Here is a 17,212-nt window from a genome sequence, read left to right on the forward strand (position 1 = left end):
TTTTCAGGTTTCTACTATAACCAGTTACCTTAAATTTGGTGTAGATTCTGGTCGATTGATCGGCCTGTGCTGTGAATGAATTAATTACTAACGTACACTAGTAAAGACAATATATTTGGTCTTCAGCGTGACAGTGAAACAATACTTGCCATCATTGACTCTTTTATCTCAAAGCTGCTTTAATATTCAGTACTTGAGCTTGAGTTTATCTTAATTAGGAGGGGTAATTAGACATTTTGGAGCAGAATGCTGAGGTTAGTGCTAGCTGCTTCCTTCTGCTGAGAATTAGTGTGTTCTCAGGGCTTTTTGTGGCATTAACAGCACTAGGAATATAGCTTTCACTCTTCCCTGAGAGACACTAAATGCAACTTTAAGAGTTACAGAAAATTTTGGAAAGTGTTATGGTAAAGTTCATGTTTTTGAAAGAACTCCCCTTCATACTTCTATGCATTCATGTCTTGGGCACGTTAAAGCAGTATTTCAGAATCACGCGGTACATAACCAGGCTTTGTGAGCCTGAGCAACTGTGCTTGAATGTCGAGATATGTAAGAAAAAAAGGAAGGTACTAATTCCTTGCTTTTAATCTAGGTGCCTGGAATGGCTCTTGAATAGCCTGATGCCTCACCAGAGTGTGGCGCTCTTCAAAGACCTCAGGTATTCAGGCGTCAGTTAACTGTCAGTGGTGAAGTACAGTTTCTTCCAAAGCGTGCAGCTCGCTCAACACGACTTTCTAGGCTATTGACGGTTGCTTGTTACCTAGCTTGCTTTCTTGGTTTTGTCTGTATGTCTCGCAGAATTCTTTGATGACTTGTCTTTTTTCAGCATAAACCTCATGAAACAGCTGATTAGTTCTTCTGACCTACTTGTAGTGCAAGTGGAAATGGATGTGTACACCGCTCTCAAAAAGGTACTTGGCGAAGGGTTGGGCTGGGGCTTTATGAAGTTGAACTCCAGAGTAGTAGCTGATTTGTAGCACAATGAGAATTTTAACCTCTTTGGTATTTCCTGGAAGCATCTAAGAGAGTATCAGAATCTTTGTAGGAATTAATGCATTATGAAAAAGCGCTGTTAATAACGCATGTATTACTGTTTTGAAGACTTCTTCAGTTAACTCACTAGAGTTTGTTTATTTTCCCTAGTGGATGTTCCTCCAGCTAGTGCCTACTTGGAATGGGTCTTTGAAACAACTCTTAACCAAAGCTGATGCGTGGTTTGCCAGGCGCAGGAGAGGTAGGATTAATTGGCATGGCCTTGGGTTGTGGAAGAGGCTGGTCAGAAGTAAAATACGATAGTCTTCCTCCACTTCCCAACTTTCTCCTCTTCTCTCTGGGAAGGCTGGCCTCTGCCAGCAGTCCCCGGGATCAGGGTCTCAGCACCGATAGCCTTTTCACTGTTTTGTCCACATGTTTCAAGTGAGCAGACATGGTCGCTAGTTTTGCTTCGTTGCTTCTGCTGTTGTTCAGTTAGGATAAGCTTTTGTTGCCTTCTCACTAGAAGGCACGTGTGTGTTTCCAAAGAGGAAAAGTTTGGTCTAACAGTTCTGCCAAAAGGGTTTGAGTGTAAGTAATTTCTTGGGTTTAGCTCCAAAAGATGGTTTGCTTTTCCATAAAAACTTTCTGTGCTTAATAAAGTAAACCTCAATGTCAAATACAAATACGCTCTGGAAAATATTTAGAAAACCAACTTGTAATACCAGTGCTCCGTCTTGCAGATTTTGAGGATGACATTGCCTTCCTGGAATCGGAACAGGGGAATGCGTTCCTGTCGGTGTTCACACACTTGAGATTACAGTATATCATCAGTGACTTGGCGTCAGCCAGAATTATTGAGAGAGATTCCCTAATGCCCTCAGGTGAGCGAGTACTCAGCTGATCGAGTTCTGTGTGCCTTTCCTAGCCTGGCCTGTGATAGAGTCATTGGGAAGATCGAGGTGTATTTGCTGGTCTTATCACTTGCGTGTTTATCTCCAATGTCTGAATTGCGGCTGAAGATTCAGCAGAAGTTGAACATTAAATTTACATGCATGAAAGTCTTAAAAGACAGACACGTAGGTGTGTTAAGCGTTTGTTGATCAGTCAGTTTATCAAAATACTTTATAATCAGTACATGGTAGGTTATCTGTGTTTAAATGACCCCTGAGTCCCAGGCATGCAAAAAAACTGCTGAGAGAGCAAAATTTGCTGCGACTCAACTGTTTTGTAGCCATTATCTTTGTACAAAGAGCTGGGTAGTTTTTGCTGGGATTTGGAGTAATACCTGAAAATGAAAACCAAAAGCACAAGGTGCTGTGAACTCGTCTCCCCTCCTCAAAGACAAGCATTATTTACTGACAGGTATTTCGGGTGTTTTTGGAGGAGATGGGATAATGACGTATTCTGCTCTTGTCCTTTTAATTGCATTTTGCATACATCCTCCTTCTAGGTCCTGGTGCTTTTTTGAAGCCCGTAGAGTGAAATGCCATTTAATGTGTTATAGATCACTGCTATTAATGTTACAGTATCACTGAAAGATAAGAAGCCGCATTCTCATCTTTGCTTTGTTCTTTGCTTGGAAGCTGTGTAAACTTGGCTGCTGAGAGATGAGTGAAACTGGAGATGAGTAACCCCGTTGGGCTCTCACTTGAAAGTGTTTTTCCACCATCGTTCATATCTTTTATCATGTGAAACACCTGCCCCTCCTCCTTTTTCCTTTTTGTTTTTATTTATATATTATTATTTATTTTTCCCCTCCCCAGAGTGAGTTGTGCTCATTGTAACAGTGTTTGGACTTCCCCTGCTCTGCCTCTGGATCTGGCTCCTGGTGTCCTAGCTCCATATTTCACTCTGTTCGGTCTTTCCTTATTGTAGTTGAATCTTAGCATTGAATTTTGCATCTTGACTCTCTGACAGTTTTTTCCCTAGCTCTCATGTACACAGCATTGATTCTTTTTTCTATATCTGTCCCCAGCACAACTATCCATCCGTCCGTGTCCCTGCGATGTCCGTTTAGCAATGTAATTGCCAAATGTGAATTAAGACTGCTTTTATTGATCTGTTCATCACTCTTATTTGCAACTTCTTGACAACTGTGTTCTTGCCATCTGTCTGTAGCCTTCGGGGTCGCTTTGGGCTCTTGCCATACATAACTCTTTAACCTGTCCTTGAGTTACACCGCTGCCTTCCTCTAAAATTAAAATTTTTTTTTCCATCTCACATTGGCTTTTTCCTTCATGCTGCCATAGATGTCAACACAATAATGGTCCAATATCAGAGGAGACTTGTCGGGATATTTTTCTTGAAGCCTGCTAGCCTGGTCAAACTGTTAGATGCTTTTAAAACACTTGCCTTGCCATTAAGGTGATGTAGTGAGCGTTACTTTAGTTTGCCTTCCTTGTGCTGCCGTATCCTGTCTCTGCTAGAAATAATGGGGTTTTTTGTAGCTGAATTCAGCTTTTTGTAGCTGAATGTCTCAATAACGCTGAGCACCTCTTTCTCACACTTTGAAATGTTCAAAGAATGCCGCTATCAGAAGCTGAATTAGGACTTTCTGATAGGGGGTAGCTGTGGGGAGGGAGTAGGGTCCTTCCCTCCCTAGAAATCTGTCCCTCTCTTGAGTGAAAGTGAACCGTTACCACTGCTGAAATGCACTGGCTTTCCCTGCTCTCGCTTCTGGCTTCGATTAATACCTTCATAGACGGAGAAGAGACTGTCTTCCTCACTAGATCTGGCAAAGTCAAATACGAAGGAACTTGGTTATCCTGTGCTCACAACGTCTATTTGAAAGTGTCCTTCGAACAGCAGGTGGAGGCAGTGTGTCGTAGACCGCTGCGTCGAGCTGAGGTGGAGCTTGGGTGAATGGTTTGGTCGGTTATGACCGGTAGATGGGGCAGGGTTTGACCTCGAGCAAGTGATAACAGTTTATACTATGCATAAATCCTAGAAGAACAGATCCGATCGTGGATAGGTGGTATTTTAGATGCTTAAGTGATGTATAAAGTCAGTATAATCCATCTGGCGATTAACATTGGTGCGGATGGTAATCATAGTGCAAAGGCATCTTCATTCTGTATTAAAAAATAAGGTAACTGTGGGTGAGTGACCCTTTAGATCCTTAATTGAAAGATGACAGAGGAGAACTATGGATTATTTTCATGTCAAGTGGCTGTGTCAGCATGTGAATAAGATGTTGCAAACCAGACATTTGCCAGTACTGTGCTTGGTTTCCTTCTCTTAACGTTGCTGTTTGTTATCGCTTACCAGAACTGCGACGGGCAGCCTTTTCTTAGTGTTCTTCAGCGGACAGATTTTGTGTCTGTGCTCAAACCCAGCAGCCTTCTGCCTACATACGTCAGAGGAAGAATGTTCTTACATTGTTACGAGATTAATTGCAACTTTGAGGCTGGTTTGCCTGTACTTATTGAAAAAGAATGTGCTCTACCACTGATAATGAATTTAAAAAAAAGGAAAAAAACCCCAAACTTGAATTCCAAGGGAACTGGGAGAGCAGGGAGGGAAGAGCAGCGTGATGTGGAGACCTCTACAGGTGTAATGAAGTGTAAGTGAAGAGGTTAATACTGGATGGCCCTTGTAATCTGTTGGTGGTGGTGTGTAGCCAAAAGCTGTGTTAAGATCAGGAACTTTTGCTCGTCCTTTAAAAGGAGGCTTGGATAAATATTGGTGGTGCCCTTTTGAACTGATGCTGCCAGCATCCAGTGTCTGAGGTGATTGCATCGTACCCAAGAGAGCCTTGAAACATGGAAATTGCTGGGCAGTTTGTATTGTGGTGTAAGCCTTTTAGATTATTCTAGATGAAATAGTTCTCAGGGAGGTATAAAGAAGGCGACCATGTTGAAGAGTTGAAAGAAATGGTGTAACACTTCCTGAGCAGTATTTTTCCTCTTAACCTTTACAGATTAACAGGTGAACTACAGTTGAAATATGGCGTATGACATAGGTTCATATACAAAAATAGCGAAGATGCTCTGTCTCCTGATTGTTTTTTTGTTTCTTTTTCCTCCTAGCACATCCATTCTCTGTTCCTCACCTGTGCACTTTTCCTTAAATCATTGTAATGCTTTCTGTTGCGCTCTGGTGAATTCCCATTTTGGTCCTATCGCAGCCTGAATCTTAACTCGGGAGTCAGTAGGGCAAGGGCTGGTTTTATGTTTTGAATCTGGGACTCCGAAGGCAATCTCAGCACTGTGATCTCACCCTTCTGTCACCCTCAGCAGCAACCAACCTGTTTTGTTTTCCTGCTAACGGTGGTTCTCGCCGCTCCTGCCATCCCAGTCCATTCCTCCCTAGAGTTTGTTCTCATCTGAGACCTTGCGGACTTGCCGCTGTTCATTAGCTTGACTGAAAAGAACTTACGTGCTGGGCTTTTGGCTGCTTCTGATCCCTTCTGCATAACTGCCTTAGCAGCTGTTAGGTTTTGTTCTGCTGTATCTCTTGGTTGCAGCTGTTAAATTAATACAGCTGACAGAATCTTCGCAGAATCACAGAGTGGTGGGGGTTGGAAGAGCCCTCTGGAGCTCACCCCGTCCCACCCCTGCTTGAGCAGGCACCCCCAGAGCAGGGGGGGCACAGGACCGCGTCCAGGCGGGGGGTGAATGTCTCCAGGGAAGGGACCCCACAGCCTCCCTGGGCAGCCTGTGCCCCTGCTCTGGCACCCGCACAGGGAAGGGGTTTGTCCTCATGTTCAGGTGGAACCTCCCATGTTCCAGCTTGTGCCCGTGGCCCCTTGGCCTGGCGTTGGGCACTATTGAAAAGAGCCTAGTCCCATCATCCTGACACCCACCCTTTAAATACTTATAGGTATTTATGAAATCCCCCCTCAGTCTTCTCTTCTCCAGGCTGAACCAGCACAAGTGTGTCAGCCTTTCCTCACAAGGGAGATGCTCCAGCCCCCTGATCACCTCGGTAGCTCTCCGTACCATCTTCCTGGTGTTCTCAGAGGAAGACATGGCTTATGTTTATTGCTAGTAGGGGACAGCTTCTGTTCTGTTTGTTTTTACCATACCTGTGATAAGGCACTGTTTCCTTTATCTTTTGATTCTGTTTTCCTCTTGTTTAACTTGTGTAGAATTCTGTTGGGGATTCAGAGAGTGGCATCTTCTCCTAAGAGCTTGTTACCCAGCTCCTTGGCTGAACAGAACTTAGCGCACTGAGAAAACATGTTGAGTTGCATCACTTCTGGCAACCGTGGATGCTTGATAAGATGAAAATAGTCCTGAGTTACTCAGTGTTAGCAGTTGATTTTTATCTGAACTGCCTCTTCTGTACCTGCGGCCTGGAGCTGAATCACACACGCGCGTTATCAGGTGGTGGGTTTGCACAGGCCGTCCAGTTAATAAGTGTAACCTTATTATTGCAATGTGATTTTATTTCTATATTTCAAGTGCCTATGAACACCCCCATTCCCGGCTCCAAAGACGACACCAAGCTTATTTTTTTGTTCTTGTTGTTTTTCAATTTTAGAATGGCTGTCCTCTGTTTACAAACAGCAGTGGCTTGCCGTGCTCAGAGCAGAACAAGGCAATGATATTGGGTAGGTATATTACAGGCTTTCCTTTCTCTCTTTCTTAAACTAGAAAATTTCCTCTCATATACATTCTGACAAGATTAACTTTTGGAGTTCCAGGTTGTATGGTTCTTAACAGCATCAGCCAATTGAAAACAGCAATGTGGTGGAATTTTTTGAATTCAATATAGTGACTTAGTTAAACATTGGAGAATGGGAAGGGTCACTCCATTACTTGCCTAGAAGAAGTGCACAAAGGAAAATTCAGTTATGCTCAAGTTAGAATGGTTCACAGAGGGATCGTGGATGCAGGGGATAAGCAGGACCCTCCCATTGAGTCACAAGGTTCAGAAGAGATGCCCTTGCTTTCTAAACTCCTTTCAGTGAGGAGCCTAGGTGCGGCTAGGTCCAATCTTAGTCTCAGGCTTGGTCAATGGTTTATGTGAATAGGGATAATATATATATTCACACTGCACACAAACATACCCCCCGAGGTTAACCTGTGAGTAAAAATTATCTTTTTGTGAGTTTCATGAATTACTCACATTTATGTGCTGATATTCATCAGCGCACGGCCGGTGAACCTCGCAAAATCAGGCCTTTGAGTCCTCGCAAAAACGTCAACAGAAGATCCCTCCATCCTTGCAAAACCTACCCTGAGAGGCGTCCCAGCCCACAGGAGATACAGGGTCACGTGGCCGGCTGCGGTGCAGGAGAGCTCAAAAGGTCTCCGTCTTGGATCACTATTTATAGGATTGAGATGATTGGCTTTGGTCAATATTTTACATTCTGGCCACAATTCTGGTACGCAGGTCAGGGGGCAGATGGCCCAGGTGTGGTCAGAGATTGCCTGAGGCCCAGGTCGTTGTGACCAAGATAACAACACAATAGGGCTCACCCTGGGATCTCAGAGGGGTGGGGGGGCTGCACCACCACAGCACTGCACCGCCCTTGAGGAAATGCCATGACGACTGCTATGTTTCTGTGCCCTTTCAGAGATGTACAGGTAGCTGTGCTTAGTGGAACACCCTGACTGGCGTCTGTGCGCATAACGTGTAGTTGGGTTTCTTCAGCCTGTGCCTCACAAGGATCGTCAGTGGTGGCTTGGGCAGCGAGGCATGGTGATTTAACAGATGTGACATGTATGCGCGTGACCACAAACTGTTCCCTTCTGCTTGGTTTTGCCACATTGCATTGAGCCTGACTTGAACCAAAGGCCGTGCAGTCTGTGGCAGCGTTCAGCGGTAGAGTTACAGATCTCCCACCTGCCTTTTGAAGTGAAGAGTGAGTGTTCTCTTGATGTACTTCTGTGGCAGCGAGTGGTTCAGGATTTTCCACCCGGAGGTTTTGACTGGATCGTTAGTGAACGACCAACCACCAATAGACCTATTCTTAAGTACTCATAGCTCTGTCTTGAAACAGCTTACGCTTTAGCCCCAACACCCCGTGGCAGTGGCTTCCGTGGCTTAATTGTGTATTATATAGGAAATATTTCCTTAATCGCTTCCTTTTGGTGTTATGTAAGAGTGTTAAAAATGCCCAAAACTCTGACTTTGGCCTTAAGAGGATCTTTAAGAAGCGGTTCTCTCTGTCAATAGCAGTGCTCCAGAAAACGGAAGAGGTAAAGTACGTCATTATGAATGTCGTCATTTCAGCTCCTAAAGATTAATGTCGGGTGGTCATAGCTTGTTTCTGGGACTGTTGTTTGCTTGGGAAGACTTTTCTTGTAATGCAGTCATGGATGTATCTAACAGTAGGCGAATGTACAGTGCGCATTACCATCTAGCTCATATGGGAACCACAATTAGCATGAAAGCAAGTATTAACATAGTCATCCGAGTTCTTATTCAAGATAAGCCTTGGTATTTGCTTATTTTTGATGTCTTTTGGTAACTCACTGTAATGCAGGGAGAGTGTTTTAACTGTCAGCCGTTAGATACACCTGCTTCTGAAAAAGCAAGCTCTCATACAAAACTGAAGTGCAGATGATGGGGGTCATACCAGCTTTTAAAATGAGCAACTTGCATGTTCAACTCCAGGGCTGATGCTTTCAGTGACTCTTGGAAGGAGCAGAGTATTTTTCCATGTTTTTCTTGCTTGTCTAGTTTTCTTTAGTATGGGATTATTTTTTTTTTAAACACAGCTAGAAGTGAAAAATCTGAGGCAGAGAAAGTTTACTGAACAGTAGACATCCGCCCGAATCTCTTATTGTGGCATTTATTGCCAAGGTCTTTCGCTGATGGCAATGGCCCACTTATTAGTGGGTGAGATGTAGTGTTTCTTCTCAATATGTTTTTGCTTCTAACTTTGGTAGTTTACAAGCTTAATGGTTCAAGGTGGCATCCAGGTTGCTGTTTGTTTTGTAGTCAATAATGGCCTGATTGTCCCTGAACAGGGTGTTCTCTGGAGTCATGTGGGAGGGAGATGGGGGGTGCACGCACATGCGTGCACGGAGGGCTTCCCTGGAGTCGTGTGCAGTTCAATTGTTCTGTCGCTAGTCCACAGCACGCAATCTCTGAGATGATGTTTGAAATCCTGAGACCACTTCTCTGTCTTCTACTGGCAAGCCGTACTGCCACCCTGCAGTGAGATGCCTGTGGTCCGTAAGTCATGTCTTAGAAGGGAAGACATGAAACTGTTCCTTTGTATTAAAGCAAATATTTTGGATGTTGGACCAACCGGTAGCTGAAAGAAAAGAATTAGGGTTTTATAAGACCATCCTTTGATCCAGATCTGCTGCCCTTCCTCTCGCACTTACTGCCTGTATCAGTATCTTAACACGTTTTTTCCTTAGAGATAAGGATGCAAACTCAGTCAAGCCGAGTGAAATGTGAGGTCTGACTCCCAGTGAGCTGAAGTAAGGCTCTATTTTCATATCCCACCTGGAGCAGAGCGTAATTGCACCCGCTTATTCTAGGGCTGCCAGCATGGAAATTACATTGCTTTGAAACATGTGATGTGGTTTGCTCTTTTGATAACTTCAGAGAGGAGGAGAAAATGTTTCTCTCCTGGTTTATGTAGTTTGCATTTAAAAGGACTAAACATTTTCCTCACTCCAGAATTTGGGAATTTTTTAGTGTAATACTGGAGTTTGTGACTTTGAACTGTAGCTGCTCAAGGTTTACTTGTTGTGCTAAAGTGGATCGCTGCTTTTTTTAATTAAACATGTGTTCTGTGGCAGATGCGAGAGAGATCTTTCAAGTCCATGACTGGAGTCGTTTCTATTCTAATGGTCTCTTTGGTGGTGTTTAAGAAGGAAATAGGATAACTTGACTGTTCGCTAAGCACGTGGTAGGCCAGCGTAAGCGGTTACAGCTGGAAGTTTTGCATCTTCTGAGGCTGCTCGAGGAATTGCGAGGGGGGAATGTTACCGTCTCTCTGACATTATGTACTAATGTTTGTGAAAGTTGTCACTAATTAAACAGAAATGAACCTTTTATCACCATTACTGAATTTGGGTCAGCTACGTAAGCAGTTCAGCTAGAAGGTGTGTAGAAAGCACGTGGGAGGTTCTTGGATGAGTTTGGTTAGCATGATTAGCGTGTTTGCTTAACTTAATCATAAAATACTTAAGCGTCCAGGACTGGTTTTTACAGAAACGGGGCAAAAAGACCACAGACAGAGCTTGTTCGTAAAAGGCATAGCCACAAGCTCTTGCGGTGTTTGTACAGTAGGAAGAGAAGAGGTGCAGCGTTTCTTCTTGCTTGTGGAGCTTGAAGTGTGTTGTTTGGTAGTGCGGGTTCATAATTTAACGTGGGGGTGGTGGTGGGGGTTGCCTTTCATTGCGATTTATGCTACTCACTTCAAGCGTTTGTCCTCAGTGTAACTTGAAGACTTTCTGGCAATGGTTGCTTATTTGGTTAACGATGTCATCGTGTCTAAAGTTAAGTGAGTAACATACCTCTGGAAAACTGGGCCTGATTTTACTCATGCCGGCTCTGCAAGGTTTCTCTATGTGCCGAAGCGGCAGTGGAAACTGTTGGGTGAAACAAGTTCATATTGGTGTAGGATGCCAGAACCAAGAGCTCGTGGCACTTGGTGGTCGCTGGGGGTAAACTTTTTTCCAGCCGCTTGAGAAATCTTTGAGTGTCGCTCTGGGTGCCGCTTCATAGCGCTGCTATTTTGCAGAGTCCTGCAGCTGTTCCTCAGCAGCAGCACTCGTTGATGTTTGTGCCTAGTAAGTCGGGACTACCGTGTTTAAAATGGACTTGGTTCTTTTAGGAGGATTGGGGAATGCATGTCATTGCAACGGCTATTATATCCATACCTGGAAAGGTTCTCTGGTAAAAGTCCTACCTACCGAGGCTTATATTGCAGTTTTGTAGAGTAGTCGGATGTTCACGGGATGATTCGGGTTGGAAGGGGGACTGGCAGGTCATCTAGTCTAACCTGGGCACAGAGAAGGGTCAGCTGTGTGCTCAGACCGGTTTACTGGGGTCTGTTCAGCTCTTCCACGTTAAAGTACCGTACAAAGCTGTTTAAGTATCCTTAAAGATGCCCTTTTTTTTTGTAGGCCTCAGGAAGTAAATAAAGAGGAACTGGAAGGAAACAGCATGAGGTGTGGTCGAAAACTTGCAGAGGGTGGCCATGTAAGTACGGCACGTGGCTACGTCTGTGCGCAGCTGACACGTCTTAGATGTGCTAGGTATTTTCAAAACACGTTGGTCTTAATTGTCAAACTGCATCAAAAAGAGGTAACGGAGATGCTACGTTAAAGAAATTATTTTATTCTCCCTAGAAGGATGAAAAGGCTTGCTGTCTTTGAGATGAATAAGGAGTTAGTGACTTAATTGTGCTCTGGCACTGCAAGCAAGCCCGTGTTTGGAAAAACCTCTGTTGCATGAAAGGAGGGAATGTAGCCATGACTTATCATCGGAGACGTGTAAAATACATTCAGTTAAAATAAAGCTCTGATCACTGATGTCCCTTTCTTTTTAACTGGAAAAGGAAGCTTTCCAGATAAACTGTGTAACAGCCACAGCCAGAACCCCGCTGTGTTCCGTGTACGTCTGTGTGTCTTTAGGTAGCAGGTCCTGTGAGAGCACAGGAGACATGAATATTTTCTTCCCCACTGAAGTCACTTAACATGAGGCTGTTGTACTCCGAGGAGCACTTTAAGCACGAATGGGGTGTGTAGTTAAGTGCTGCTCAGACATACAGCAGCAGGTACCAGGATGCAGAACTATTTTAGATCCGCTTGTGTGAAATGTATTTCCGTATGTTTGGAAGGCAGCTGACGCGAAGCTTGTCTCGTGTACTCGTCTGCCTGCAAAGGCTGGCCGCTACAGTGAGTGGTTGCCTACCAGGGCGTCTTATGTCTCAAAGAGGTGTTGGCAAGGATCCTTGAATCCACCAGACATCTCTGTAGCCGAGGATCCCGGTCCCAAGTTTGAGCTGTTGGAGAAGCGGCACTTCTCATTTGTGTTGTGGCCAGTGCTCAGAGGGGCTGGTTTGTTTCTGTGTTTTTTAACTTGTGCTCTTCAGTACTGCTGGCGGTGGACTGGGTTCAACTTTGGCTTTGACCTTCTTGTCACTTATACAAATGGTTACATCATTTTCAAGCGGAATACGCTGGATCAGCCGTGCAGTGGATCAGTCAGTCTGCAGCCTCGGAGAAACATAGCCTTCAGGTAAATAATCACCAAGGAGGCAGAGCCTGTGGCGTGTGCTAAGATCTCCTACTGTAACTAAGTCTTTCCATCTGATGGATCCATTCTTTTGGATCCAAGTTTAACTCATCCCTTGCATTAAATTTTGTTGCCACCAGGTTAGTTATGTTTGAAAATGCCATTCTGTCTCCTTGGGACAAACTCTTTGTGCCGGAAAAACTACGTTATGGGAAACTAATTTAACTGTTGCTGTGTCCCTAGGTTACGTGTAACCTCTTTTGATAGCAGCGGGAAAGTTACTTTCAGTAGAACAACAGGATATCAGATTCTAACCTTTCAGAAGGACCAGGTATGTTTGGAGACTGCTTGCCTTCCCAGACTTCCAGCACTGGTGAGATTACCCATCTGAATAGTATGTCCATCAGGCTCCTGCTCATTTAGAGGCAAACTTGGAGCTTGTTTGAAGACTCTGTTGCGTTGTAAGCTGAAGAGTTAAAAGAATCCCTGCCTGTTGTTCAAGGGTGGTATTCATTGCTCTGTTAAACAAAGACCCAAAAGCCTCAGAGAGGAGTGGAGTTTATTAAGAGAATGTGCCCATTTCCACCCTCTGTGACAGCAGAATTCAGTAAGGAATGTGAAAGACTTGATCATCAAGTGTCTTAAGTGCTAATCAGCAGTGATATGTATGTGGTGGGTACATAGAGACTTTCTCCCTGCAAATGCAGAAAATCCCTCTTTATCTCCAATGTGCTTGAAGGTAAAGTTTGCTCAGCCGTTTCTCACGGTTCTGTTTCCTCTGATGCAGAAGGGTCGGCAGCCCTGGGGCAAGGGCTGTAAGCAATTTCAGAATAGCTTGTCAGTGTTAATATTACAAAACACCTGCTGAAGGTGAAGGTGAATTACTGTCTTGAGGTTTTTTATCTCTGCTTTTTGAATACATGTTAATTAAAATGTATAGAAGGACTGTTAGTACCAGTTTCGGTGCTTTTTGATGTACTTCCCTGTAATGGCCTCACTTGCTACGCAAATGCTCAAATGTCCACTGTGTTTGCTTTACAGGAGCAGATAGTGATGAATTTGGACAGAAGCCTCCTGACCTTCCCGCTCTATATCTTCTGTAACTTTTTGTACACATCGCCAGAGAAGCCGACCGACAGCGAGGCACTGCCAGATAACTCAGAAACCTGAGACCTCTTTATATATTATATATCTATATATTTTATATATATATATATGGCCTTAGTATACTCCTATGCATATCTGAGAAGATCATCAGAAATTGTGTAGGCCAAAACTAGTTATCCCATATGTTTTTTTAATTTCTGTTCTGCACCTGCAGACAGTAGCCATTCCGTGGTTAAGAAATGTTAGACTTTTTATTTTCCTGGGTGAAAACTGAGCCAAATGGGACAGGGGGAGTTTGTGTGAATGACATCTTACGAACTTTCCTGTCAGATTCTGAGCACGCATTGTAGGACGCGTGGTTTTTGTAGTGTCTTATTTGTTTGTGGGTTGGTTTTTTTTTTTTAAATGACTGATCTGTAAATACCAGGTCCGCATTCTGTTTCTTTTGTGGTCAAGTGTAAGAGGTACACTGTATTCATTCTTTCTATATGTTTTAAAATACCCAGCTTTTCGGTAATGCCAGCTTTGGTGCTGGGTTGAGCCACCCCAGGGCTCCTGCGTTGTTCTGAGGGCTCAGCGCCTCCTGTTCAGGACCAGGTCCTGCTCTGCCCTTGCACCCCGCTGGCTCCCGGGGCCACCCACCGCCCCTGCTCACCTGGACAAGCCGTTGCTGCGTGCAGACGCAGCCCTGGCCCGCACACCCCCGCGCACGTGTGCCCTGGCTGCTGGGGAACCGCCACCCTGCAGTGCGACGGGCACGTGGGATACGGAGCAAGAGCTTGCACAAAACTCATCTTGAGAATCATTTTTTGCAGACATTAACGACTCGTTCCCGTGATCTGTGGGTGTCCTGGTCCTACGTTGCCCTCCCTCGCCCTCCCGGCTGTAGAGGGACTGTCAGTGCAAAGAAACAAATCCCTTCCCAGCTTTGGTCCTTGTTCCCAGGACAGGATCAGGGATTTGGAATGGGGCCGGTGGCGCAGGGGCCCTTGCTAAGGGATCGTGAAGGAGTGGCTCAGTGCAGGAGTGAGGGGAGCACAGAAACCCAAACACAGCATAGCTTCCCCCAGAATTTTCTGGGGTGGTTGGTTTTTCTCCCCCACCCCCCCCATTTTATTTGTCACTGACTGGGAGCAGCAATTGTGGCAAAGGGGAGTGGAGCACTACACTGTATGGAAAGTACAAAAATAAGGAAGCCTATATATAATTGCAGTCAGTTACTAAAAATTGCTTCCGGGGCAGAGATTGGTGCACCTCTGGTGCTCCTCATACATCTTGGGTGACTGAATATGGTCCTTCTCTCTACAAGGCCTTTGACTTCAAAAAGGGAAGAGGCAAATTCCTCTTGCAAGGATCAATAATTTGCTGCTTGTAGAGAGATAGGTACATCTATCCTAAAAAAAAAAAAAAAAAGTAACAATAAAGTCCTGTCTACAGACCAACGAGGAGCGAATTGCTAGGGAGGAAGATCAGTGTCCCCAGTGTAGCAGCTGACTCACTGGAAGGCTCTGCTCTCCTGCTCCCTGAGTGGCCAGAGAACGTGCCAGTACAAGACCAGGAGTTCAAAGAAAATGCGTCCTAATGGGAACAACCAAGCAAAACAAAAGCCATCCTAAATCCACAAAGCAGTACTTCTTACTGGAGGAAAGAGACAGGCTGAAGAACTCGGCTGGTGGGGTCCAAGGTGGCAGTGCTAATGCCATTGCATCCAACAGAGGAATAAGCCAGGCCAGCCAGAGCAGTGACAAAGGTGCCTTTTCTGCCTCACAAGATGACAAGCAGGAGACCAGCCACCTCAAGGGTGTGCATGGCCACAGTGGGTCCTCACACAGCACGGGGAATAAACAGGAGGGACTGGAGCTCTGCGTGCAGTCACAGGGCCATGATCTCATTGCAGTCACAGGCTTTTCAGGAAAGACAGGCCAGCAAGACGAGGTGGGGGAGCTGCTCTTTATGTGAAGGAGCAACTGGAATTTATCAAGCTGTGCCCAGAGGGTGGAGGAAGAATGAGTTGAGAGCTTATGGGGAAAAAATCCAAGGGCAGGGAAATATGGGTGACGCTGTTATGGGTGTTCGCTATAGGCCACCTGATGAGAAAGAAGTCAATGAGTCCTTCTACAGCCAGCTAGAAGTACCCTCACAATTGCAGGCCCTGGTTCTCGTGGGTGACTTCAACCCCCGTGATATTTGCCTGAAAAGCAAAATGGCGAGGCACACACCATCCAGGAGGCTCCTGCAGAGCATTGAGGATAACTTTTTGACACAGGTGCTGGAGGAGCCAACAAGGCAAGATGTGCTGCTGGACCTTATACTAACAAACAGAAGGTCTAGTCAAGGCTGTGAGGGTTGAGGGTAGCCTTGGCTGCAGTGACCGTGAGATGGTGGAGTTCAGAATCCTGTGTGGTAGAAGCAGGGCAACAAGCAGGATTGCAACCTTGGACTTCAGGAGTGCTAACTTTTGGCCTCTTCAAAGACCTGTTTGGAGGAATCCCATGGGTTAGGGCTCTAGAAGGCAGGGGGGTCCAAAAGAGCTGGACAGTATTCAAGGACCACTTCCTCTAAGCTCAAGGTTGGTGCATCTGTGTGAGGAAAAAGTCAAACTGATACCTTAAAAGCTAAAAGATAGAAGGTTCCAGGTCTGGCAGATTGATTATATCACACTCCTACGGACCTGCCCAGGCAAGCGCCATGTGCTCACCATGGTGGAAGCACCCGCTGGCTGGAAGCATACCCCGTGCCCCACGCCACTGCCCGACACACTATCCTGGGCCTGGAAAAACAAGTCCTATGGCGACATGGCACCCCAGAGAGAATGGAGTCAGACAACAGGACTAATTTCTGAAACAACCCTATAGACACCTGGGCCAAAGAGCGCGGCATTGAGTGGGTATATCACACCCCCTGTCACGCACCAGCCTCTGGGAAAATCGAACGATTCACTGGGCTGTTAAAGACTACAGAGAGCAATGGGGGGGGTGGGACGTTCAAACACTGGGATACACATTTAGCAAAAGCCACCTGGTTAGTCAGCACTGGGGGATCTGCCAATAGAGCTGGCCTTGCCCAGGCAGAACCCTTACGTACTGTGGAAGGGGACAGAGTCCCTGTAGTGCATGTGAAAAGTATCCTGGGGAAAACAGTCTGGGTTATTCCTGTCTTGGGTAAAGGCAAACCCATTCATGGGATTGCTTTTGCTCGAGGACCTGGGTGCACTTGGTGGGTGATGCGCGAGGATGGAGAAATCCGATATGTGCCTCAAGGGGATTTGATTTTGGGTGAAAACAGCCAATGAACTGAATGGTAGGGTGCTAATTGCTATATAATGTTGTATGTGATCTCTTCTGTGGTTGCTATATGCCATATCAATGGTATCACGGTAGGAATCTTCCAGTTCGTGGAGAATGAACTTTGATTGAACCAAGCCAAGTGCAGCAGTGATGGAACAAGAACTGACTTCGGCATGCAACAATCCAACACCACACACACCATCTCTCCTGCCCTGAAAGACTGATACGATAGATGGAGCCTGAAGTCACGGACTAAATGAACTGAATAGGCATTTTGTGGACACTTGTGGATATTTTACAGACATTTTACAGGGGTAGTCCATAGACTAGGGGAATGTTATCTGTGAATTATATCAAAGGATGGGAAGGAGTAGGGGGTGGTGAATGAGGCTGTACTGGATAGTGTGGGACCTGAGCATGATGTAAATGGTATGGAATCAGGCGTGGATATTGTCATGGTTTTGGCTGGGATGGAGTTTGTTTTCCTCACTGTAGCTGGCGTGCTGTGGTTTGGATTTAGTATAAGACTGATGTTGATGGCACACTGATGTTTTGGTTGTTGCTAAGTAATTGTGAATTTGGTGCTAAGTGTTGCCAGGTGGTGCTTGTACAGGTCAAGGATGTTTCCAGCTTCTCATGTTCTGCAGGGGGCGTGGGATGCTGGGGGGGGGCATTGCTGGGGGAGCTGACCT

At 45.4% G+C, this 17,212-nt stretch overlaps 1 protein-coding gene across 1 annotated transcript; it reads left to right on the top strand.

Annotated features, from left to right (window-relative positions):
* Positions 1–795: 795 nt before the first annotated feature.
* LOC135317129 (germ cell-less protein-like 1) lies at positions 796–13,917 on the top strand. Its single transcript, XM_064472840.1, has 8 exons — positions 796–908; positions 1,141–1,231; positions 1,713–1,853; positions 6,457–6,526; positions 11,013–11,088; positions 11,984–12,129; positions 12,370–12,457; positions 13,168–13,917. The coding sequence occupies exons 1-8, from the start codon at positions 834–836 to the stop codon at positions 13,294–13,296; spliced, it is 816 nt and encodes a 271-aa protein (XP_064328910.1). The 5' UTR covers positions 796–833; the 3' UTR covers positions 13,297–13,917.
* Positions 13,918–17,212: the final 3,295 nt, after the last annotated feature.

The sequence above is a fragment of the Phalacrocorax carbo genome, chromosome 24, assembly GCF_963921805.1.
Source record: "Phalacrocorax carbo chromosome 24, bPhaCar2.1, whole genome shotgun sequence".
Classification (NCBI taxonomy): domain Eukaryota; kingdom Metazoa; phylum Chordata; class Aves; order Suliformes; family Phalacrocoracidae; genus Phalacrocorax; species Phalacrocorax carbo.

What these genes read in the sequence shown, in the direction of transcription:
- LOC135317129 (XM_064472840.1), top strand. Translation starts at nt 834, where the DNA reads ATGAAACAGCTGATTAGTTCTTCTGACCTACTTGTAGTGCAAGTGGAA. An exon ending in TGTACACCGCTCTCAAAAAG is followed by an intron (nt 909 to 1,140) that starts GTACTTGGCGAA and finishes TATTTTCCCTAG; the next exon opens with TGGATGTTCCTCCAGCTAGT. An exon ending in AGATTCCCTAATGCCCTCAG is followed by an intron (nt 1,854 to 6,456) that starts GTGAGCGAGTAC and finishes TTTCAATTTTAG; the next exon opens with AATGGCTGTCCTCTGTTTAC.